The sequence below is a fragment of the Ananas comosus genome, linkage group 9 (assembly GCF_001540865.1).
Source record: "Ananas comosus cultivar F153 linkage group 9, ASM154086v1, whole genome shotgun sequence".
NCBI classification, from domain to species: Eukaryota; Viridiplantae; Streptophyta; class Magnoliopsida; order Poales; family Bromeliaceae; genus Ananas; species Ananas comosus.
This window is the reverse complement of record NC_033629.1, coordinates 1,159,155-1,185,697: the sequence shown is the minus strand read 5'-3', so window position 1 is coordinate 1,185,697 and position 26,543 is coordinate 1,159,155. Positions and strand designations below refer to the sequence as shown.

The following is a 26,543-nucleotide window of genomic DNA, read 5'->3' as shown; positions in this document are numbered from 1 at the left end:
CTATCTTTAAGCATTTTCATCATAATGATCTTGCTCTAATATTATTTGACAAAAAGAAAAAAATGGAACAATAGCATTTGGAGAACTAATTTTTTATTTTTCAATAGACCCTAAAACATATTTCAACAAAAATAACTATAATATTTCTTTTATTGTACTTTCTTACAATACATTATGCAACTTGCTTGTAATTTCATAAGAAGCCTTAAATATTTCAGCTCATATTAAAAAAAAATTAAATAAAAATAATAGAAATTTGAGCTAAGAGAGCTCATGGTGCATGCCATATTTCCTACTCTTAGATTGATGTAACAATTTAATTCCCAAGAAAAAGTTACTGTACAATCCAACACAAGCACTATTTCTAGGGCTCTAAGAAATTTTTGTCTCTTCTTTTTAATATTTATACACCTTGATTTATGTTCATTGATGGGCTTGTAGTTCCCTATAAGAGACAAGTGCATTGGAGAGTGCCATTAATTCAATCAAAGAAGCTAATATATGCAATTCACCCACTATTATGCAATATATTAATTCTACCTTCTTTTTTTTTTCCCTACTAAAAGTGTGAATAATATTAGTAACCTTATTTTTTGGTGAAATAAAGGATTATATAAGGAATGATCTTCTTTTTTAATTATTTTTTTGAAAAAAATAGATGTGTATAAATTAGGTTAATGGACTCAACAAAACATGCATATCCTATGCATTGTAATTCTCACAACAAAGGAGAGGAAAAAAAAAAGAAAAAGTAGAGGCAACCAAGTACAATTATAAAGACTAGTTAATAATTAAATTTCGAAAAAGCATCAACTTTAAAGTCGAGTCAACATTATAATTAAGCATGACTTAAAATAATGATGGAATATAATATAATGCATCAATAAAGCTGTTTGAAAAAGTACTATTAATATATATATATTTTTATTCACAATCAGTTCGTAAATCGTTAAATTTTTTATTTTTCAGTTAGAAACTTCTTTTCAACTTTGCCGTATTAATAGTTTTACGCGTCTAATTTGTCAATTAATTAGTACTGCTATTTTTAGAGCAGAGAAATTGATTTAGAAGCCTGTTTTTAAAATGGTCCAAATTTGTGAGATACTTGGGAATGCAGCATATAAATTAATAATGTTTACTTTTATGGAACCAACTTGATAATTAATTAGTTAACATTAATTCTAGGTACTATATAATTATTTCGTTTGAATAATTATCACCAATTTATTATTTCGAGGATATAATTAAAATAAAATTTTAAACACTAGTATAGTTGGATTCTGTCGCACGCGTGCAGTGTCCATGCTTATTAATTTAAGAGGCCACTATGTACATCATAAACTTTAATTAAATATTTTTTTTCCTTCTTTTTTAGCTTCAATTTAGAGAATAATGAGGATTCAAAGGAAAAGAAATTGCACATTTTTTAAAAAAATCAATCATTATGTCACACTTTTATAGCTTTTTCAGCAGGGCCTTGTGAACAATTTATCTTGGCAACTATTTTTTGTAGAAAAAGTAATAACATAATTGGCATATATAATTTAATAAAAATAAATCATATTTAATCAAATATAATAATAATATATTTGTTTTTTTTCAAAATTATATCCGTTAATGAATGGCATTTTTGCATTGATATTTGTGGATGGGTTTCCATGATCTAAGCCGTAGTACATTAATGCCAATTAATGATAAAATAAATAAATAAATAAATAAATAAATAAATAAATATATATATANATATATATAGCAATAAAAATGTAGTCTCAATGGGTAGGTTACATGTTATTAATTATTATATTATTATTGTAGAGAAAATTTATGATCCCTACTTCATTTATGCTTCTAAGCTTTGAATTCAAGGAAAGATCTTCAATCTTCTCGGGTTCTAAAGTCAAGATTCCGTAAAATCATGCATATTTTGCCACTGATTTTAGAAGAAGAAAAAAAAAATTATGCGTATAAATAAATTTTAAAGGAGTTTATTATCCGCTTTGTAAATCACAAATATCATTCCGTGATTAATATCTTTTTACCGGCCACTTTTTTATTAGGGTATAGTTTTGCTTTTATTGTAGCAAAAAAAAAAGGCCAAAAAATTAGTTTAAATTTCGATTTAAAGTGAAGTTATTTGGATTTTTTGGATATAATAATATTTGTACAATTTGTCCTGGTTAATTATTAAGTAGTTGTTGATGGAATAATAGTGTGCCCCACCACGGGATAAACAGGGTCATGTTGGATTGCTTTTTGGGAGCATGGACACTCCACTCCTATTGCCAAGGACTGATTTAGGGTTTAGGGTTTTTGACTTCAATACCATAAAATATTAAACAGAAAGAAAAAAAAAAAAGTTAAATTGATAGCTAGAATATCAGGTAACTGCTACATCAATTCTATATTAAATAGCACATTGTAGACAAACCTCAGCAATGAAATTTGATTAGCGCAATTAAGAACTTAAGTTCGGAGTAGTTTCCGGACGTACCTGTTTTTGATGATGAAGCTTTCAAATCGATGATCGATACTGTTGAACATAATCTATACGACTTGAATCATTTAGAAATCAAATTTCATATTTTTTCGATATTGTTCTCTTGTCCATCAAATGGACACGAAATAAATAGCCGAGAATGATATCTTTTAAAAGTAATAATATGAATTTTATAATCAAGATCGAGAGTATAGGACTTGTTCTAAATAGTTTAAAAAATTTTCTAACTAAAATTTAATTGATCTGAACATCTTTATACCGTTAAACGAGAAAACGTCTCATATCGACCATTAAAATTATAAAATTTGAANTGATCCCTACTTCATTTATGCTTCTAAGCTTTGAATTCAAGGAAAGATCTTCAATCTTCTCGGGTTCTAAAGTCAAGATTCCGTAAAATCATGCATATTTTGCCACTGATTTAAGAAGAACAAAAAAAAAATTATGCGTATAAATAAATTTTAAATAATTTATAAAATTTAAAATTTAGTAGTCGGAGTTTATTATCCGCTTTGTAAATCACAAATATCATTCCGTGATTAATATCTTTTTACCGGCCACTTTTTTATTAGGGTCTAGTTTTGCTTTTATTGTAGCAAAAAAAAGGCCAAAAAATTAGTTTAAATTTCGATTTAAAGTGAAGTTATTTGGATTTTTTGGATATAATAATATTTGTACAATTTGTCCTGGTTAATTATTAAGTAGTTGTTGATGGAATAATAGTGTGCCCCACCACGGGATAAACAGGGTCATGTTGGATTGCTTTTTGGGAGCATGGACACTCCACACTCCTATTGCCAAGGACTGATTTAGGGTTTAGGGTTTTTGACTTCAATACCATAAAATATTAAACAGAAAGAAAAATAAAAAGTTAAATTGATAGCTAGAATATCAGGTAACTGCTACATCAATTCTATATTAAATAGCACATTGTAGACAAATCTCAGCAATGAAATTTGATTAGGGCAATTAAGAAATTAAGTTCGGAGTAGTTTCCGGACGTACCTGTTTTTGATGATGAAGTTTTCAAATCGATGATCGACACTGTTGAACATAATCTATACAACTTGAATCATTTAGAAACCAAATTTCATATTTTTTCGATATTGTTCTCTTGTCCATCAAATGGACACGAAATAAACGGCCGAGAATGATATCTTTTAAAAGTAATAATATGAATTTTATAATCAAGATCGAGAGTATAGGACTTGTTCTAAATAGTTTAAAAAATTTCCTAACTAAAATTTAATTGATTTGAACATCTTTATACCGTTAAACGAGAAAATGTCTCATATCGACCATTAAAATTATAAAATTTGAAATTCTTTGACCACTAGGTCAATAATGTTGAAAAGATTTGAAATTTAGATTCTAAATACTTCAAATGGTATAGATCATATTCAATAATATTGATCGCCAATTTGAAAGCTCCATCATCGAAAATGAATAGGTGACAACATAGCCCGTTTGCTACCGATAGTATTCCAGCTCAATTTTATGTATAAATACCATTTAGTGATCAATTAGATCTTAGCACATAGTAACGTGATACTAAAACCATGCTATTTAGGATGTAGGGGACTCATTTCGAAGTTTGAGGGAATAATTTAGAAACTGCAGTGCACTGTAAAACAAGAGGAAAGGAAAATATGAAGAACACCATAAATCCAATCAGGAGGTGCCACGTGGCCGGTTGTAGCAAAACTATGCGGCTAACGATGTAGGGAACTCGATTGCCCTTTTCTAAAGGGCACAAGAGTATGATTGCGGCCCCTTTGTGTGTACATCACACGTGGTAGACCCTCCCCTTTTTCCTTATCACCTTTTCCTATTCAAAAATCAAAATCAGGTGTCTTTTTCATTTTAACTTTTATTATGATTTTTTTTTTAATTTTTTGTATTTTATTTTAAATTTTTATGAAGCCCCAGCAACAGTCCTGTGCAGCAGCGCAGGTCACGTGCCGTACATACGCCACGTGGACGGCCGTGGAGATCCGGGAACCAACCATCACACGGTTGGTATTTAATAGGGTTGGGCTAACCCGGTCCGTACATGCCGGGTTCGATTTGAGATCCGATCTACGACCCGACCCGTTTAATCCGGCCCGCGAATCGGGTTTGCTAAATATCCTCAGAACCTCTGTTTCAGAGATTTTGAAGATTTTTTTTATTTTAATTTCTTACTACAGCAAAAAATCATATAATTATTTTCTTTCGCCAAACACTCTACTGAAAATGACCGTCGCAGAAAGCAGAAGTAACGACGTGGCTAAACATAGCATAATAAGTTATTATTTTAGAACAACCCAACATACAACAAGTGCATGGCATTGTACCGGGCAAAAATTGTATGGACATGGTGTCCAAAATAGTATTTTTGGGAATGCTCTGGATGGGCGCCACATGGCTCGCAGGCGTCCATCTCATCGTCCCTTTTCTTTTCTCTACTTCTTTCTCTCTTTAAAAAAAAATCATATTTTTTAAGAAAAAAAAAAAGAGACGATAAGATGAGTGCTTGCGAGCCACGTGGCGTCTATCGGGAGCGTCCCTAAAAATGTTAATGTGGACACTATGTCCACACAATTTTTGCCCCATTGTAGCATCTTGCAATTAGCAATGGAATAAGTGTCCTTAATTAATGATGTTGTCTGAGGTACTGGTTCAGATCTAAAACAGCAAAACAAGCAGTAAATACAAAGCATACATGAAGCTAAGAATAAAACATATTCTCCTGGCAACTCAAATACATACAAAATTCATGTGTAATTTTGGTCAATTTCCTAATAACATGTTGTCAAAATGGTGGTACTGTTGCTGCATTGCGCTTGTCGGAATTCATGTCGTTTTCTTTGGACTTCAGCTGGCAGGTAATCTTTCTCCCTCTCTGTCTCACTCTGGGGCCTGCAAGGTCTCTGTAGATATATTTTGTCACTTGATGCTGGATGTTTATAACCACAGCTTGTTTATCTCGTGCTTATCTTGTTTTCATCTGTGATATAAAATATAATGCTGTTCAATGATGAGCTTGTTTGCGATGCCAGATCAGAAGTATCAAATTAGAGCTTTTGTTTTTGAGTCTTAAATTTATCTTACTTTCTACTACAAGAGCAACTCAAATTTTTTTCGCTGCATGCTTTATCAGAAAGTATTGCACCTGAAAGTAAAAAACAAAAGACAGACTAGATGACTCTTATTTGAAGATAATGAAACTCATGACCATTTATAACCTGCACCAGTAATACCAAAACAAAATTCAAGGGGTTTGAGTTATGGCATCCAATGATATCTTGTGATTTCAATTATCAATAAGTATATAGCTCCAACTAAATTGCCAACCCTTTTTAGTTTTCTTTTTTTTTTTAAATTGATCATTACAAAAGTAAGTCTCTGATCACAAACCTAAAACAGAGTGAACAAAAGCATCCAAAGTCATAAAGACAGTATAAAGCTAACAATCAAAAGTTAAAAGAAAAAGGAGAAATTACAAAAAGCAGCCTCCCACCATCATCATGTCCCCTACTTAAAAGTGTAAAGAAGAAAAAAAGGGTGGAGAAAAGAATGGATACAATATTAGCAAAACAGAGAGAGGCAGCTGGAAAAGTGACAACAACCAAATGCTACCTTGTGGAGTTTTCTGTAACAGAAGTGATCTCATCTTTTCTTGGATTCATTAGCCCCAGAAAAGGGAATATCACCCTCCTCAATTATTGAAGCAATTGGCCCCCTATGTATGTACTAAACTAGGTAGATTCCTGTTACCATATAGGCACTCCCCAGATAGGAAAAAAAAACCCCACTAATAATGGAGCAAAAACAACTCTGCTGGTACATGATTTGATTGAATAAAACTTAGCCATATTTACTTTTTCTTTTTTTCTTTTGTCATGACTATCACAGGCCATTTTTTGGTGCTATTAGATTGTGTGTACAGCAGTTTTTGTTGTTGTCCAAAAGAGGCCAAGGAGGGTCATTTTCATGTTACAATAATACACAATGTGTGCTTAGTATGGATTGCTTAATATGTATGCAACACAAACTAGATAGATTTGTATTTTATCCACATTACTGAGTACAAAAATGAATTTAAGACATTAGAATAACTAAATCCATATCTGATAAACCGGGATTTGGTTGTCGATTCGTTCCAACAATATACAACCTGTATTCACCCATACTAGACAAAGCTATTCAAATAATAGTCTATACAGTTTATTCGCAACTTACATACAACAAAGCTGACAAAGCGCAAACATGTAAGTACCCCCATAGATCTAATTTTGAGAGCCAAACTCTTTTGTGGGTAATTGCATACAGAAACTGAATGCAACAGACAAAACATGCCTCCTCCTTTATTGGTAACTTCACTAAAAGAGAGTGTTGCGTGTGGTCACATAAGAGATTAGTTTCATTATTGACTTAAACTGAAAAAGAAAGTGTTACAAGACTAGCAAACCTTTTTCTTTTAGAACGTTTTACCTGGGAAGGTATGCTGCTGTGCGATGTTATTCACTTCTTAACGAAAGAAATACCCTTCTGAATGCTCTCAGCAAGCTCTTTCTTCGCCTTCTCCAAACCAGCTCTGTCATAACAATAGTTAGATAAGTCCTCATTTTATCATATATTCTGCTTAGGACTAGAACAGCTAAAATGAAGCTGACGGACCTTTCAAACTGGTTTAATGGTCCAAGAGGAAGCATTTCCTCAATTCCAGCGCGACCTAACCTCACTTTTGAGGCAAAGAATGGTAGTTCCGTCACCTGTAACCATGAAAGGTAAGAGAAAAGGAGGGAAAGAGACGAAAAAAAGAAACCAGGGCATTATAAAATGGATTTTATATGTTGAAAGATAGAGTAACAACAAACTAAAGATTCGACAGTAAGAGAACCTGAGAAGCCACATATGCACATTCCACGATGCCAGCATCACCTCTCATTCCTCTTAAGCATGCATCAGCAAATTTAGCAGCAGCATACGCCTGGATAAATTGTTTTGCTCACAAGATTCACTCTGGATCAATGGTCATAAGACTAGAAAACAAAAATACTAACCATTGACAAAGTTGCAGAGCCTGCTCCAGCCTTCGCCTGCATCACAAATCATAAGTCGAAATCTAAAAATGGAATTATATAGAACTTACTGTCTCTTAACATGTCGATTAAACAGATTTGATCAAGATCAAACAACAAAAAATTGACAAAACAGTTCTCCAATATTACAACAAACAGGAACACAAAACAGCCACAGCATGTTTACTTGTTATCTAAGCCCTTCAACGGTCAACATAAAGGAAAGCTTCCATGGTTAATTAGATGTGATATAATCAGGTTTCTTCTGCAGCTTTCCACCCTTGTAAAAAGGAGTTTTATTAACAGCTATGAGATCGGTAATGTTTTGTTGATCAAAATGTTGGACAAGTAGAAGATCGTATGTACAAAATTTGAATGCACTTAGACGGGAATGATTCTGCAGGTTCAGAGGCATAAGAAGGAAATAAATAAGATGACATATCTCAAGCCACATCGTAAATTCAAGTGATTTGGCGTAGCGTCTATAGAGGTAAATCACATGAAAAGCGATTGTGATGGCTTGGACGTCAACAAAGACCGCCTAATACACTGGTAAGAACGAGTAGTCTTTTTCAGGTAGAATGAACCATGAGAGCAAGGATTTAAGTGCCCATCGGCACGGGCCATATCCACAGTGCCGTATCGTGCCAGCAAAATATCAGCACGATACAACATCCGTACTGATAGCGCAACTCAAAACCCTCTATTCTTTAAATTAGTAAGTAATTTTGTCAATAAAGCTCAAAAAAATTGATAAAAACACATAATAAATAATTGGCATATTTTGTTGCTAAAGAAAATAAATATTTCATGCCATTATGTGTCGACACATATATGTTTTTTGTGACTGGCATGCTTCGGCACGGCCCGGCACACACCGTGCCGTACCGTGCCGGCAAGTTTCCAGCACGACCCCGTGTGACGGCACTTAAATCCTTGCATGAGTGAGATGAAGCGAAATTCTAGTAGTAGACAAACTAGTCAGGAAGGGCACAGTAGCACGTGGTTTAATGTGCCCAAAAACAGTGGTAAACTGAAGAATAGGATTGATGTAGCCAATCCCAAATAGTTGAAATCAGAGGCTCAGATGTTTTGTTTTTGTTCTTGTTCTTGTTGTCCTATGCAAAGAAACAAGGATAACATGGTGAAGGGTGGAAAGCATCCTAATCCAAAAGGAAATCTACAGCCGTGCTAAACACCAGAATATATTTTCTGTAAACTCACTTAAAATTTTTGCAATGCCTTATTTATATTCTTAATATGCTACAAAACCTGTATTCCTCTTTTTTCACAGTGAACTCTAGCTAAAATATCAGAAATATTGATTTGCATAGTCCATTCATTTATGATGAAAGTGCATGAAAACAGGCAATATTAGTCACAAGCATGTGTGTCCCACAAGCTCCCAAAAAATGTTTTAAAAACCAAATGGTACTTGCCTCAACAACTTCTGTGCCCCCGTTTTGTATGCGATCAGTCAAATACGTGATTTCCTCTGGAGTGAAAGAACACGGAGGATTGACCTGCAAAAAACAAAATAATCCTTTTATTAAGCTAATCATAGACGTTGGATGTTGGACCAATCTATTCTGAAGGTAGGAGAACAAAAATTTCCTCTATGAAAAAGAGAAACAATAAAACACACAAAGGAAATACATGCTGACCTGTGACAGCAGGGGTAATATTGTAACTCCAGCATGCCCACCGACCACCGGAACATTAACCTCCCTTGGGTCCAGTCCAAGTACTTCAGCCTGTGAATAACAATATAATTGGAATGAGAAAGGATACTGTAAATGAAACAAGATAAATTCAAAGTCCCAGTAACTCATGAGAGTAAGTATATGACCAACAGTATGATCATGATAGGTCCCATAACTCTAAAGACACAGCAATACTCAGGACCTGTTTGACCTAGATGGAACTTCTACTTATGTGTGTGTGGGTAGATGATAGAAGACAGAGAAGCAGAAGGTCGAAATTGTAGTCTGGACTTTTGGCCCAAAAGCTCATTTAAGCTTCGAGCCACAAACCGACCGTCCCTAGCGCAAGTGGCAAAGGGCTTGGTAGTTGGTACTCAAAGTCTCAAGTTCGAATCCTAGTTGATTCACATTTCTAGCTAAGTTTATGTTTTAAACAAGTAAACGAAGTGGGTAACATGCTATCTTTCTCTAAAAAAAGAACAAAAAAAGGCTTCGAGCCACAAGAAAAGCTCCAGACTGTTTGTTAGTCAAATAGATGGTAACTGGAAGATTGGAAGCTTCTGCTTTATGGACTAGAGGAATTGTTACAGAGGCACAGCAAAATAGGAACTCATGGAGAGGGCAAAACAATCTACTACAGCATACTTAAAATGTAAAAGAGTTCTTTAAGCTGCATACCACAAAAGTATTAGCTCTCGCTACATCAAGAGTTGTCACCCCCAATAAACGCTTGGGATTATAAGTCCCAGCGTTCTTGAAAACTTCTGCTGCAATCGGGACAGTAGAATTCACCGGATTACTGATCAGGTTCACAATCGCACCAGGGCAGCACTTGGCAATCCCCTCACAGAGTGTCCGAACAATTCCAGCATTTATGTTAAACAAATCATCCCTTGTCATTCCAGGTTTTCTAGGGACACCAGCTGGGATAATGATAAGATCCATTCCTGCGAGTGCACTCTCCAATTGTGGCTGGCCAAGAAAGCCACGTACCTGAAGAACCCCATTAGTAAAACGATATTAGGGCAAAATTGATAATTCAGATCATTAACTAGCATAGACTATCAAATGAAGTCCACTGAATAAAAATTGCTTCAATTGAGTCCAAGAACTATCAAATTGCTTGCAAGCAAGTCCGCCTACCGATCTGAATCTGAACCTAATGAAATTAATGCAACGCAATAAACTTCACCAAGTAATCAGAGCCGAAATCTAGTAGAATCAACCAAACAACTTTTATCTTAGTTGACTTAATCTGAGATTTACAAACATAGTCTCTAAATCCACAAACAGCTAATTTGATTGTCAACTACAAGTTTCCGAGCCATAGAATTGAAACTTAAAAATGAACTATACTTTATATAATTTCCTTGTGGACCTCTTCACTCTCCGAGAAAACCACAACATGATCATGTTTAACTGATAATATGATACATTTACCATGATTTCAGTATTGAAATATCAGCCTGATCACAAGAATGGGGGAATTCAGACCCATTCTTAAAGAATAATTAATGTGGCTCATGAAATACTCTCTTTTTTTTTTTTTTTTAACTAGATAGCTTGATTAATAAGATGGAGAAGGAGAAGAAAAGAAGGTAAGTAGTTACCACGGCGCCAGTGTTCATGTGGCTGATATCTGCGGTGACACCAGGCGTGTTGACGACATCGTAGAGATGCAAAAGCGATACAAGAGGATTCATCTTCACCAGCATTGCGAGGGGCTGGCCAATCCCACCTGCCGCACCCAGTATTGCTACTTTGAAACCCGGTGCACCTCCTTTCGCGCGGCAATCGGAGCGCCTCAACAATGAAATCTCCTCCATCTTCAGGTAAAGATGAATAATAATATAATATTAACGAAGACTATAAATGCATCAGTAAAATCGAATAAAGTACAATTAGGAAAAACCTTGAATGAGAACAAACATCATAATTATGCCGAAAATAGTAGAAAAGGCTAAATAAATCATATAGAAATGAGTGTCTGGTGATGCCCTAACAGAAAAGTACAGCACCTCTCCTAAAAAGATAACCATCCAAAATTGCAGGATTGAAGCAACGCCATTTCTTACACTATTCCTGAACTATTTTCCATTGTATCAATCTTCTGGGCGGCGTAGTATTAGAGCAAGTCCTTAATACCCTTGGAATTTCTAGACTTTTGGCAGATCCTAAGAAAGTAAGACGTGAGAGACGTGATTTACAGCGAAAATCCGCAATTGGTTTGTATAAACTCTTCAGAGAGAGTTGAAGAGTGATCGAAGGAGATAAAACTTTTTCTGCTGGATAATTAAGTTCGCTGCGGACAATATAATGTTGCAGAGGAAAAGGGATATCCTTCTAGACTTTCACTTGATTGGACCGAGTTGTGTTTGTTGTATGACTGATATGTGCTTTGTTTCAGGTGATCAGAATATCACGACGTGCGCGACCGCCGACGCGAGCCAACCCGGCACCGTCTGAGCAGCAAACTGGATCTAGTGGCTGGGTTAGCCCGGGGCATCACAGATTAAGTTGGTATCAGATTAAGTTGGTAATCATCATTTTCTACCATTATACGGCATGAATCATATTCGTTGACTCTTCTGTTATCTTTTTTTCTTTGTCGGTGCATGCGGTATGTATGATTCATCTGATGGGCATAAATATGGATTTGTTTTGATCGATCTTTCAGAAAACAACTGTGAATTCAACAACAGAATTACAGAAACAATCGAAACAGGGATACAGCAAAACAGATTCGGAAAACATAATTCCAAAAAATAAATAATAATTGCATCGAAATTGTGGGCGGCGGATCAAAACCTGGGAAGTAGGAGGATGTAGATGAGAAGCGATCCGCGCAATACGTTGTGAGGGATCGACCCGGGGCTCCATTAGAGAGGTTCCTCGGCTTAATAGTGCGATAAACTATATATTGGTGAAGTACATCGCGTGCGGGAAATGGGAACGGGGAAGAGAGCTCGGTTTCCATACTTATCTCTCTCCCTACCTTTTTTTTTTTTNGAGGGTGCAAATGGACAGGATCCGGCCATTAGTCAAAAGGGCCGAACCCTCGGCCCATATGGTTGGGCCTGACCAACCTCGGGCCTATAAAAATCGGGCCCAGCCCAAATGACCATATTTCAAATAATCTTCTCGGTCTTGCTTGTTTCCCATTTCCACCACTATTTTATCCTATAGAAGAAAGAAAATTCAACACACCTGAAAGTGTATAAAACTGTATTTTTGAATTATCAGCATATTTTATCGTATAGAAGGGAGAAAACTCAACGCACTTGGAAGTGTATCCAACCGCATTTCTGAAATCACCAGCATATTTTATCGTATAGAAGAAAGAAAATTCAACGTATCTGAAAGTGCATCCAACTGCACTTCTGAAATCACCAGCAAATTTTATCGTATAATAGAAAGAAAACTCAATGCATCACCAGCATATTTATTTATCGTATAGAAGGAAGAAAACTCAAAGCACCTGAAGTGCATCCGATTGTACTTTTGAAATCACTAACATATTTTATAGTACAAAAAGAAGAAAACTCAACACACCAGAAAAAGCATCCAACCGCACTTTTAAAATTACTAACATATTTTTATCGTATAGAAGAAAAAAAATTCAACACATCTGAAAGTGCATCTAACTAGAACGGTAGCGTAACAATCTAGTATATTTATATACTCGGTGCAACGAAAATTTCTTCTGTTTATATATTTATGGCGCCCGTTCGTTGAAGCGCCGCATCGTCATCAAATCGAGCAATTCCTACGCTACATAGCCATCAGATCTACCATTACACGACATTGACCGTTAGATGACGATCCGACGGTCGAAAGAAGGAAAGCTTTTACTCAGGACTCGGGAGGCAACCTTTTGAAAGCAAGGTTTGAAATCGGGCGGTAATCCCAAGGCCCAAAAAAAAAAGGAAAGCAATTTCATGCACCCGGCGCACCAGTCGTCCTAAAATTAATTATTATACCTTGGAGCTAAAAAGTTTTTTTTTAAAAATAAAATGATGATGATGATAGAATTAGTGTCATTTAACAATATATTATCACTTATAAAAATAAATAAAATATGTTCCTGTCACATTTTCATCACAAATAATATATTTTTACATAATTCTATTGTTGATTACTTGGTAACCTCATCCCGAGGTATTAGATGCGAACTTCCATTTAGAGAAAATTATATGCCATTGATTTTTGGAGGTACTTATTGTCCTGATGATTAGATGATACATTTATTAATTTTAAAATTAATTTTACATTATAAAATTCGAAACCCGGTGTACGAGATGTACAGGTACACCTGGTGCAGGTAAATTACTGCAAGGTTGGTGGTTAACCATGGTTAGTTCAACTAACCACGGTTAGACAAACATAACCCTCCTTCCCCCTCTTTCTCCTATAAAATGCGAAGCGAGGCGGAGGAGAGGGGAGGCATCGGACGACGTCTTCGTACACGCCGTCTCTCTCTCTCTCTCTCTCTCTCTCTCTCTCTTCTCTCTCTCTCTCTCGTTCGCTTCGTTCTCATTTGACATTTCGCACTGAGAAAATGAGAGAGTGCATCTCGATCCACATTGGCCAAGCTGGGATCCAGGTCGGGAATGCGTGTTGGGAACTTTATTGCCTCGAGCATGGCATTCAGGTTCGATCGCTTCGCTAGATCTTGTTAGATCTCTCAGATCTGCTGTTTGCTCTTTATTTTGTATTTTTTAGCTAATTTTTGCGGTTTTTTGAGATCGATTTGGTGATATTTTTGCTCGGATTCATTTTTTAAGGTTTTATATGTGATTCTGGCCGGATCTAAGTTGGATCTTATATTTGGATGTTTAATTTTGTGAATGTGGGTGTGCCACATCGTTTGACCTGAATTTATTGATGTTTTCTCTTTTTTATTGGTGTTTGTTATTATTATTCTGTTGATTCGTCGATCTCTTTGCTCAGATGATGTAGTTCTTAAGATTTTGCTTGGTATTAAGGCCGCATCTAGTTGTATGGTGAAGTGGTGTGATTTTTTGTTGTATAGATCCGATATTGGATTCCATTATCGTTTTTATTGCTGGATCCTTCGAATTAACGCTTTAATTAGATTTCTTCTTGTAAAATAGTTGTGTTGTTCTAAGATAGAGCTACTAAGGACTAAGAATCGATTGATCCATGCAATTGCAAGTCCTCTCATCATCAGATCTTAGGTCTTAGTGTTGCCTCTTTGTTTGTGCGATCTAGTTTCATTTTGAGTGCTGGATCTGGTGGAAAACCGATCTAGCCGTATTGGTGTTTATCCTTTCTTTTTCAAACTGGGGTTTCATCAGCATTTGATTGCTACACCTTGCGGATCAATGTCAATAGTAAGTTGTATAATTTTTAACGATGAAGGTTTTATTGATCTATGCTACTGTGTACATATCATCACTACATTGTTTCAAAAATTGGTGCACCCTGAATCATTATTTATCTAGCATCTTAATTGTTTCGGGTGCTGGATCTGGCAAATTAACACCTGAAAGCTTCTGAATCCAAGCAATCAGCCATCTCACATTCCTATCTGATGAATTATTTTACACAGCCTTCATGATTCGGTTGTCCGCTAGTGTTGTCTTTTCTTAATGGTTGTAGACTGCTTGGCCTGATGGCCAAATGAAATTGGTTTCAGAAATTTTTCAGACGGCTTGCTGTAGAGATTCATGCTAGTTCTGAATTCGCCATATTAAATATTTCCTTCGAGCTATTTTTTGTTCTGTTCATCACCCTTTTCTTCAACTGCCTTAAAACCTTATGCTGCAAACGATGCAGCCTGATGGCCAAATGCCCGGCGATAAAACTGTCGGTGGAGGTGATGATGCATTCAACACCTTCTTCAGCGAGACAGGTGCAGGGAAGCATGTCCCCCGTGCTGTGTTTGTTGATCTGGAACCCACTGTGATCGATGAGGTGAGGACCGGAACCTACCGCCAGCTCTTCCACCCCGAGCAACTCATCAGCGGCAAGGAAGATGCCGCCAACAACTTTGCCCGTGGCCACTATACCAGTAATTCCCTATATGCTTTCTTTTGTACCCCTAATAGTAGAGTATGAAATGGTAAAATATATGAATAGCTCATGTGCACTATTTTGGTATCGCAACTTAACCCCTGTACTTTTCATTAGGCACTTTAGTCTTTAAACTTATATACATGTTGTACTTTAGTTCTAATCGTTAAAGAAAAATCTGGTGCTTGTTGTAACATGACCGTTTAAATCCTATTTTAGGAGTTTAAGGTGAGTCATTTATAGAAAGGGTTTTGAATGATCATTTTCTAAGAAAATTTACATTGTATTTGGCGGTAAAGGAATTAAATCACAATATATGTGAAAGTTCAGCGATTGAAGTGTTCAAGTGAAAATTATGGAGTTGCCCGATATCCGAGACTATCCATATGCATTACTTGGTATAGAATAATTATCTGATTATTTATTTCAATTTTGCAGTTGGCAAGGAGATTGTTGATCTCTGCCTCGACCGCATCAGGAAGCTTGCCGACAACTGCACTGGGCTTCAGGGCTTTCTTGTCTTCAATGCTGTTGGCGGAGGCACTGGCTCGGGCCTTGGCTCTCTCCTTCTTGAGCGTTTATCCGTTGACTATGGTAAGAAGTCAAAGCTGGGCTTCACTGTGTATCCCTCTCCTCAGGTCTCCACCTCTGTCGTCGAGCCCTACAACAGTGTTCTCTCCACCCACTCCCTTCTGGAGCACACTGATGTTGCAGTTCTCCTCGACAATGAGGCCATTTATGACATCTGCCGCCGCTCCTTAGACATCGAGCGCCCCACCTACACCAACCTCAATCGCCTCGTTTCTCAGGTCTATTGTTGCCTTGTTCTCATCATCTAATCTTAGTTTGGTGTTAACTGCAAATTTACTCTAGTCTGATTGCATTAATTCCCTGAGAGTTTTAGTTTGGCTAAAATGTATGGACACTCCCCTAACTGTAGGTGCTTTATAAACTGGTAGCTGAACTATATTTTTTGAATTTCAACTCCTGAAGCTTAACATATTTTCTGATTTTATTCATATTTAGTCAGTTTTAATGGTTTTTGTGTAGTTACAAATTATTCTGTTGAGTAATAAGGCATCACATTAAGGGCAGAATGTTCGGCTAACTCTCAATGTTCTGCCGTAAGTGGTGTATAGATTGTAGTTGACAAGATGACATTTCAAATTACGACTCGTTGTTGGGACTACATTCAAAAATAGGACTAAATTTAAATTTTACTTCATTTCAAGATAACCTCTTAAATTCTCTAGCATCAAGCATAACAGTAGTATTACTATCTGCAGGTGATTTCATCTCTGACTGCCTCGCTGCGATTTGATGGCGCCCTGAATGTGGATGTGACAGAGTTCCAGACCAATCTGGTTCCCTACCCGCGCATCCACTTCATGCTCTCCTCCTACGCCCCTGTTATCTCTGCTGAGAAGGCCTACCATGAGCAGCTCTCCGTGGCTGAGATTACGAACAGCGCATTTGAGCCTTCCTCCATGATGGCCAAGTGTGACCCCCGCCACGGCAAGTACATGGCCTGCTGCCTCATGTACCGCGGCGACGTCGTCCCCAAGGACGTCAATGCTGCCGTTGCCACCATCAAGACCAAGCGCACCATCCAGTTTGTCGACTGGTGCCCCACCGGCTTCAAGTGCGGGATCAACTACCAGCCACCGACCGTCGTGCCAGGTGGCGACCTAGCCAAGGTGCAGAGGGCCGTGTGCATGATCTCGAACTCAACCAGCGTCGCGGAGGTGTTCTCGCGGATCGACCACAAGTTCGACCTCATGTATGCGAAGAGGGCGTTTGTGCACTGGTATGTTGGGGAAGGGATGGAGGAAGGCGAGTTCTCAGAGGCGCGCGAGGATCTCGCTGCACTGGAGAAGGATTATGAGGAGGTCGGTGCCGAGTCGGGTGAGGGGGATGAGGGAGACGAAGGTGACGAGTACTGAGGATGAGAGACTCATGTGCTTGTTTGAATGTGACAGTGTTCCAGTTTGTTGTGTTTGTTGATGTTGTGCTTGCGTCTTGCTGTTGTTTGATGTGCTGCTATTCGCATGGGTCTATGTTTGGAATGTGGTCTTCCGAGTTATCGGCTTTTAAATCCCAATAAAGATGCCATTAAATTGGTGCTTTTATTCAAATTTTGAGAGACGTTTATTGTGTGTTGTCGACCAAATCCCAGTTAAGATGGTTAATTAGTGCATGGTAGTGCCCAAACTATGCATCCTGATTATGTAACTGAGAGACAAGGTGTAATAATCTTCACAAAAAGTATTAGACGATTATTCGAAGTTCCTTTTGGTAAAAAATACTGCCACAAAAAGAAGAATATTCTGAAAAACTGATTGGCGGGCATAAACTGGGTACTACCATGATCAGAAAGTAGAGATTGCATAATAAGAGATGAGTCTAGCTCATCAGATCAAGTGAAATTAGTAGGCCGTGCCTCATTCCCTGGAGATTTACCTAAAATGTATGTACAGTGTGTGGATTATCTTAATGTTGCATGTTGGTTTTATACTTTTTTCACTCCATTTTAATCTCTGATTGCCAAGAATTAGATAAAGAAGACATTACTCATAGGTTGAGAGAACTAAAAGGAAAAAATTATACTTCTCAGTATTTTACAATTGAAGTTAAATTATATTTTTTTAAAAAATTGCCTACGAGTTTGCAATTTAAAAGCGAAACTAAATGTAATATTGCGCACAAGTTTGCACTTGTAAAGCAAACTTAAATATATTTAGAAGTTCTATAAAGTAACTAAAAATGTTTGAGGAAATGAGAAAAAACAAAAATTGCTTTCGTTGAGAGTCGAACTCAAGACCTCCCGCTTACTAAACGGGTGCTCTAACCAACTGAGCTACGAAAGCTACATATCCTTAAATTGAGCAATATTACATGTGTATTGATCAAACATTTAAATTTGTTATCATGTATACAAGGAACTTCTATTCAAGTGCATAAAAGGTGGGGGAAAAAAATAGAGAAAAAGCTCCAATATCACAGAAATTTATCATCACCCGCACAAGAACAAATCATACTCACATATTTTATTTAACAAGCAATTGGTAAGAGAAGCTTTTACGAGGAAATCATACTCACATCGAGAACCGATAACAAATCAGGCAAGTAATTATTTGTAAACTCCAACCTTGGTCGAGTAATAAAACTAAACTGCAAGGTTAAAAAAAAATGTATGCAGAGCAAAAGGAACAACCAAGGTTCAAGAAGTGAAGAGGTGAAATAGAAATAGAACAGTACAAAGACAATGTACTTTACTGTTAAAAATTCTCAAGCACGCTTTATGCAGATAAAAAGATAGGGAAAATAACTAGTATTTCACAACCACTGCACTGTTTTTTTTCCCTAATAACCAAAGAACAGTTAGAAAAATAGCTTAATTTTTTTGAGAATAGGTAGCACGTTACCTCCTTCATTTATTGAATGGATGAATTTGACTACAAAGATGAGGCAACGAAGGCCTCGAGAAAAAACAACAAAAAAAAAAAAACCGCTCAAAGCAGATCTTTCCATGAAGATATCAGGATCTGGAGCCGACGGACTGCTAAAATAGGGTCGAATTGTTGCTGACGAAAAATGGCTTAATGATGTAAACAATCTATTCATTCCAAAGTTTTTGATCATATAAAACAAAAAAATATTTCAGTGTATGATACAAACTGCGAATTTGCGGCTAATCAACATACAAAAAAAACCTCAACTTTAATCTCTAACCAAAAAATTACATACAATAAAGCGATTCCAAACGCATAAATTAAGTTCAAAAGATTCCTGCAATTAACAGTCAAATTCATGCCGTAAGTTGAGTAGCCACTCATACTGTGCATAGATACAACCAAAAAGTGCCTCTTTATTTTACCAAATCTTAAACAGAATCATCAAAGGGCAACTAAGATAAGCATCTCATACAAAATCAATTCCTATATATTAATTAATGGGCCGGGCCTCGTAATGGATCCAACATTGGTTTATTCATGGGCTGAGTTAACAAATAGGCCTTCTCGGGCCGGGTAAATTATTAACATCTTTATCGTATTGTCACCCTGTAATGGAAATATAAAAATTTGGTGGTGAAATATGAAAAAATGAGAGCTGTGTGTATTTATTTATTTTTATTTGAAATAAGGTGATAAGTGTGTTTCTTAGTAGTAATTTATTGTCTTAAATGAAAAAAAAAAAAATCAATGAATCCACAATATAGAATCATGTACAAACACCCACAACACTTTCATGAGGAAACCAACCTAAGAAGCTTGATTTCATATGAGTGATGGTGATTTTCAAAATTTGGTGAATTGTAACACTGCCATTTTACAATTCGTATCGAAAACCGGAGAATTTAGAACAAATATAGGAAAGTTTCATTTTGGCGCTTTGATATTTTAAATGGAAAAGTATAAAGTTCTCGTATCGGTCACCATATCTCCACTTTTGATTAGATCACTTTCATCTGAAGCGCTATAACTAGCAACTCTAACTAGGCGTCACTTTTATTTAAAACCGATAAGACGCGACTTTCGAATATGGAAACAAGTTACGAAGTATATTTTACTTTCAGATATAAAATGCTCGAGCCAGCAAATAGTACAATGAACCGCAATCTGTAAATGGAAATGTACTGTAGAAATGACGTAACTAGATTTCCGCCTTTATTATTTTCGTAAAATAGCAGGACCCCAAATGAAAAATTACGTGACGAAATATGGAAACTTTCCGCGAACCGGTCCAATGGATTGTACCCAAAAGAATTACTATTAATTTTGCTATCAAACCCGTGCGCCTATTTAACGGCAAACTACCGTTCTTCTTTTGCTATGTCTCACACATACTATGGAACGGAAGGGGAAGGGTAGCCGAGGCCGGAAAAAGATCGAGATGAAGATGATCGAAAACGAACAAGCTCGCCATGTTTGCTTCTCGAAGCGGAGGGCGGGAGTTTTTACAAAGGCAAGCGAGTTGTCCACACTCTGCGGTGCGGAGGTAGCAGTAATTGTATTCTCACCGTCGGGTAACCCTTACTCCTTTGGCAGTCCTGCAGTGGACCCGGTCCTCGACCGCTTCCTATCGGGCGGCTTGGACCGGAATAATGTGGGCTCAGACAACGAAGAGATCCAAAAGCTGAACCAAGAATACATGGAGCTCGCGAAGCAAATCGAAGCTGAGAAGGCCAGGAAGGAAAGGATCGACGAGCGGTTGAGGCTCGCGTCTCAGTCCCAAGAGGTCAAGTGGCTCGAGAACATCGACAAACTGGGACTCGACGAGCTCAACCAGCTTAGGGACGGGTTATTGCGCGTTAAGGCCCAGGTCAATGAAAGGGCCCGCGAGCTTCTCGGCATTCACGGGCCGCCGCTGGAAAATTTGGGCCTGGGCCTGGACCTGGGCCTAGGCCTGGGCCTGGGCCTGGGCCATGGCATGGATGTTGGGGGCCCATCTTCATCGAGTGGCGCCACTGAGCGTGCTTACCCTGTGAAAGCGGAGAACCCTTCTGGTTCGGGTTCGAGTTCAGGTTCGGTTTAGGTTTGATCAATAAGATGGCTCGAGCTCTTGAAGAGTCAGAGTAGGTTTTTGTTAATCTACTCTCTGATAATAAAGTGAGTTGTCGGCATGTTGATCCTTCTGATGATATGCCCTTTCTGATAATAAAAGTGAGATTTTATTTGACATGCTTTGATGAGCTACAATTTTACCTATGCTAATTCTATCTATTTGAGTGGTAAGTTTTTGTGGTCGCTGAGGTAGAGATCGGAGAAGACAATCTTTAAATTTTTTAAATTCAAAAAAACGTTAGAAAAAATGTTACGATAAGCACACAAACGGAAATGAGAATTACGAACATAAAATAAACAAATCATAAACAGAAATAAAAGAACACGCAGATTTACGTAAAAAAAATTTTGTAGGAAAAAATTACAGACGAGAGGAAAGAGAACTTCACTATCGAAAAAAGAAATACTGAGTTCGAAGTACAACCAACAACGATATGCCGCCTTTAAGGCAAAAAACGAAAAGAAAACTTTTAACGGGTTTTGGATCTAATCCGTATCCACCACAAGTATTTATTTTTTCTTCACAAATTTATTTTTAAATATTGTACCGCAAAACTGTCGGCGAGTCGAAATTCTAAACTGATGTTGATTATCAATTTTGAATCACATCTAATAAAAAATAAATTGAAATATTAAAGACATGGACAAGGCACTCCAAATTGTGATCCCAATAATGTCTAAACACATAAATCTTACTTATCATTGATGATATATAAAAACTATTAGTTTTCTTTTTCTTTTTCTTTTTCTTTTTCTTTTTCTTTGTCTCAAAATTGATTTAACATGGTCAATCATTTCGAAATTGTGAACCACATTCACCTTACCATTTGTGGTATTTAATGTTTTGTACCTAACAATTCAAATCACAAAAACTTCTAAATAAAATAAAATAATAATAATAATCTGCAAGTCATTGGAGAATAAAAATTGAACTAGGATCTGTGACGTTGTCTAAGGGATTATGTGGTGCATTATTTCTAGACAATTGTTAAATATAAAAATATGAAACAACCGTTGTACTCTAAAAATTTAAGCTGTTACGATAATGGTGTTTTAGAGTATAACGGATGCTTTACATGATATCAGAGCAGGAGGTTCTGAGTTCGAGTCACGCCAGAGTTCTAGCATATTAATTTCCTCTCATTTAATTCAAGCCCACATCATGGCCAACCAAAAAAATTTCGAGCCCAGACGTGAGGGAGAGTGTTAAATATAAAAATGTTTAAATACCGTCCTCTAACAACTTAAAATTTTAGAGTACAACGGTTCATTTATTCGAAAAATAAAGAAAATTTATTCTCTTCGAATAAACAAAAAGAAAACTAATTCGTAATTGCTCCTAAAACCTCAGATAAGTGAGGACTTGGCCATGTTTATCTGGTGATTATGATTGAGAAAAAATAAAAGTTATTTCGACCGTCCATATTTTCCTTTAGGCCTAGGTTGAATATCCACAAATCATTTTTTTTCCCCGGCTTATAATATGGAGGAGAATAACTATCTACCACAGTTAATGAAGGATTTAACCGCCGGTAACCATTTACTGCATAACATTTATTTAAATCATGCTAATTAATATATTTAACAATATTACTAAATAATTACCGCTAAATTTAATAATTTAGTAGTAATTTATTATTAATGTTACAAAATAGAATAAATTAGCAATGTAAATTACTGAATGCTGTTAAAGTTTTCAACATTTTATTAAAAACGATATTAAATGTAACAAAATAGAAGCGCTTATTACCAAATACCGCGTAATTTACTCCGCATCATTACTTGAATCATGCTAATTAATATATTTAACAGTATTCCTTAATAATTGCCGCTAGATTTAATAATTTAACAGTAATTTATTATTAATGTTGCAAAATAAGATAAATTAGCAGCGTAAATTAGTGAACGCTGCTGAAGTTTTCAGCATTTTATAAACAATGAAGTAGAATTAAAATTACTAAGGATAAACATCAAAAACAAAATTTCTCTTTTGAATGAAAAGTAGCAATTTCATTTACTCTTATATATTCATTATTGACATATCAAAATAAAATGTAACTTTATTTCTCATTACTAGTGGTATCTCTTTGTCTTTATCAATTTCTTTTTTTTGTTCTTTTTTTTTATATAGAAGAAACAATTTCATAAATTCCCCAAAACAAATTATATTAAACTAGAAAAATGAACTAATTTAATTTCAAAAGGGACTTAAGTTACAAATTGCCTTTATCATGATCTACACTCTTCTTCTTCTTTTTTTAAGTGCAAGCTTTAAGTTATTTAGTGCAGGTTTATTTAGTCGAGTGGATTTCAAGTTACACCTTGCCTTTATCAATCTACACTCCATTTTTTTTTTTAATGCGAGCTAAAGTTATTTAGTACATATGTTTATTTAATTAGTCGTGGTCTCAAAACCTGGTCAAAAACCTCAATAATGTCGCATTTATTTGGTTTAATTAGAACAAGAAAAACAAAAAAAAAGAAACAAATAATAGCTCTATCTGAATCCAAATCATTGTGATTACTCTCTATAATTAGCGTTGACCTGATTAATGTGGTTAATTATTATTAGTTATGATTATTCCAAGTCATTTGGTGAGTGATTCGCACGTTGGTCACCATTGCTAATTGTATATTAAGTTACCATATTATCAACAAAAAAAATTGGTCGTATATAGGACAAAATTTTCTTTACTAGAGGTCGAATTGTGCTTCGTTATAAGAAACGCATCATGATTTTATTGTGTGAATTTTAAATTAAAAAATTATTGATTTTGATATCAAATGAATAGTTGATGCGTAGCACGTTAGCGAAAAGATAAGCGTAAATTGTAACATCAAAAAAGTAGAAAAACAATCAAACAATCATGTCAACTTTGTTTCTACTAATTAAACAACATGTTTGATAATATTCATGTAAAATTAAACAAAAGCACTACTAATTGATCGATTTGCTCGAGCAACAGAAACTTAACTTTTACTAGCCTCTTTAAGCCAACAAATTAATTAAGCAATAACGAATATCGTCATCTCGCTTTCTTAATCAGATTTAGAACTTTTATTCACCAAATATTGTTATCAAGAGGTATCAAACTTTAATTTTCTTGGACCTCTCCTCTAGTCTCATTAATAACTTTGGTCCTTTTTTTGTTGATTGAATATCTCATATATGCTTTGATTGTTTTCTTTAATTATTCGATCTATTTAAAAAATATTCAAACTCTTCCTTACATTCAATCGCGATTGATTTTAAGGGCTTTTGTTTCTTTGGAAATGCCAGTTAATTATCTATGGTGTTGAACATAATTATGATTATTTTTTGATAAAATAAGTTGAAATGCCTATGAAATGTGAGGAACATGTCTAGGGCATGCCAAAATGTACTCTAGAGAGCTCTCCATCTCAAAATTTGAAAGCAAATTGTATATATATTAATTCATAGTTAGGTGGATATAATTATAATTAGATTATGGATAAAGCAGGTAATTAATCCATGCAAAAGAGCTCAGTCAACTGTCCCCTAGATCTCTCACGTTTTTTTAAAGCAATCTCTCACCTACCATAATGCTTTCCAGCAAAATTCCCACCAAACAATCCTCTAATCGCGGAGGTTAGTTATAATTTAACCGTGGGACCGTTTTGCTTTAACTTTACTGTTCGTTATTCGTTGCATCATAATTTATAATGACGATAACGTTTATGTTCCAAACTCAAATTGTTTTCTAAGTACAGTTAATGAGTCATATTTCATATGTACAAAATATGCATATTAAGTCAAACTAAACATAAGTTGAACCGGTCACTGATTGAGTAATAAGATCATTTAGATGCAAAATGTAGAGATTTGGGCAAAATTCTAAATTTTGAGCAGGTGCTTCTCACCCAGATTTGTGATAAAATAAGCACCCAAAAAAATATTCCAAACAAAAGGTACCTAAAACAAGTAAACAACTAGCCAAAAAGCTTTCACGACCAACTAGAACATCCAGCGAAGCATCACACAACTATTAATGAGCGTTAGTTCAATTAATAAATAAACATTTTAACCACCTACTTTACGATTTAATAATGTATACATAGGCTAAAATTATTATACTCTTACGTGTATAAGATCTCTTTATATTCATAAATTTTTAATTATTAAATAAAAAAACGTGCAGCTAGGATGATAGTGAATTTGGTTAGAATGATAGTGATCTTCTAGAGTTGAATGAATGATTGGTTGAATAATTTGATCTAACGAGTGAAAATGATTAAAAAGTAAATTTAACGGTTAAAAACTTATAAGTATAAAAATTTTTATATTCATAAATAGCCGGACTTATAAAAATTTTTCGACATCATTTGCTTTACGATCAAAAGCTCACAAAATTAACAATTTTTAACGACCGGTATGAGATACTTGCTAATTTAACGGTATAAAAGAATCAGAATAGGTTGCATTTTTGATAGAAAATTCTATTCACTACCTAGATAAAGATCAATAACTCCGATATTAAATTGAAGGATTCGATCATCCATTTTTAGAACATCGTTCGATTTTGACTGTTCATTTTAAACTCGTTTGATGGACTTTATTATAATTTTGAAAAATTACGAAATTTATTTTTTAGAAGTTTCAAATACTCTAGATCATATTTAACGGAGTGGATCGTCGATTCGGAAGCCCCATCATCAAAAACAACTTATGAGTATGAAGGACCCAATACTCATAAGAATAGTAGCTCTACTCTCTCTCTCTCTCTCTCTCTCTCTCTCTATTAGGGCATTTTGCTAAGCTCATCCGTCAACAAAGGTCGTCTCCTCATCAACGAAAAAAAATAATCTAGAATACGTTAGTAACACTACGGCATTATATTTCTAATCCACTAAAATGTATCTACAAGATTCAACCCTTTTATCATAATTTTTTAAAAATTTATTATATTTTTCTCTCAAAATAAAAAACTTTATTAATTTGAAATATAAATAATATGATACAATTGCTATACAGAAAATCACCTTCATCAACAACTCCTCTAACTCTATCGATCTACTGCTCATACTGCCGCAGAAGAAGCACTACCTAGTGCAGTAATTTTTATTCTCAAAAAAGTTTTATATGGCAAAAGTTCGAACTCTGTACATGTATATTTGTAGGAATTGATTCTGCACCTTCCAGGATAGCAAAAAACAGGTTGGTTTGGACTTTGGAGTAGGGTGGTGTTATGGAACCTACACGCAGTGATCAGAAAAGGAAAAATATTTTACTTCTATAAAATGCTATGTAATTCACAAAAATACTCTTCAAATAGTGTTACAGTGGTTGCTTTGAAACTTTAGAAATTATTTTATAAAAATTTATGAGCAATAGTTTTTGAGACACACCTACTCCTTACAGATAGATTTCATTGATCTATATAGTACTTTAAGGTTGCGTTTGGTTCGTGTATAAGTAAGAATTGCTAGTTCCAGAAATAGGTACAAGTTCAGGTATAAACAGGAATTAGACCAATTTTGCGTTTGGATGAAAATTTGGTTGTTCCTAGGAATAAGATAAATAGTGTTTGGATGGTTAGATTGGAACAAGAAGAATAAGAGTTATAGTTTGAAATTAAATTTGTATTGTGTAATTAATTAATATTAAAATATTACTTAAAAATAAATAATAAGAGTATAGTCTGATGGTAAGAGAGGG

At 35.4% G+C, this 26,543-nt stretch overlaps 3 protein-coding genes and 1 non-coding gene across 7 annotated transcripts; 2 read left to right on the top strand and 2 right to left on the bottom strand.

The window, feature by feature from the left end:
* Positions 5,115-12,234, bottom strand: LOC109715314 (malate dehydrogenase, glyoxysomal-like). Of its 4 annotated transcripts, none has more exons than XR_002217590.1 (10): positions 12,075-12,231; positions 10,877-11,092; positions 9,945-10,259; positions 9,228-9,317; positions 9,003-9,086; positions 7,546-7,581; positions 7,383-7,472; positions 7,160-7,254; positions 6,951-7,076; positions 5,115-5,486 (listed from the first exon to the last, which is right to left on the bottom strand). XR_002217590.1 is itself a non-coding variant. In XM_020240255.1 (9 exons), exons 1-9 carry the CDS (start codon positions 12,144-12,146, stop codon positions 7,004-7,006), a joined length of 1,071 nt encoding a protein of 356 aa, XP_020095844.1. In that variant the 5' UTR covers positions 12,147-12,231; the 3' UTR covers positions 6,523-7,003. The 4 variants fall into 4 exon arrangements, 2 of the variants coding, with proteins under 2 accessions (XP_020095844.1, XP_020095845.1); XR_002217591.1 differs by having other exon boundaries at positions 5,115-5,409; XM_020240255.1 differs by lacking the exon at positions 5,115-5,486 and having other exon boundaries at positions 6,523-7,076.
* LOC109715276 (tubulin alpha chain-like) lies at positions 13,713-17,437 on the top strand. The gene is made up of 4 exons (XM_020240210.1): positions 13,713-13,917; positions 15,066-15,300; positions 15,741-16,111; positions 16,589-17,437. Exons 1-4 carry the CDS (start codon positions 13,825-13,827, stop codon positions 17,243-17,245), a joined length of 1,356 nt encoding a protein of 451 aa, XP_020095799.1. The 5' UTR covers positions 13,713-13,824; the 3' UTR covers positions 17,246-17,437.
* Positions 18,096-18,169, bottom strand: TRNAT-AGU. The gene has a single exon. It is a non-coding gene; the product is annotated as a tRNA-Thr (tRNA).
* Positions 20,151-20,837, top strand: LOC109715380 (agamous-like MADS-box protein AGL29). The gene has a single exon (XM_020240356.1). The coding sequence runs from the start codon at positions 20,151-20,153 to the stop codon at positions 20,835-20,837; it is 687 nt and encodes a 228-aa protein (XP_020095945.1).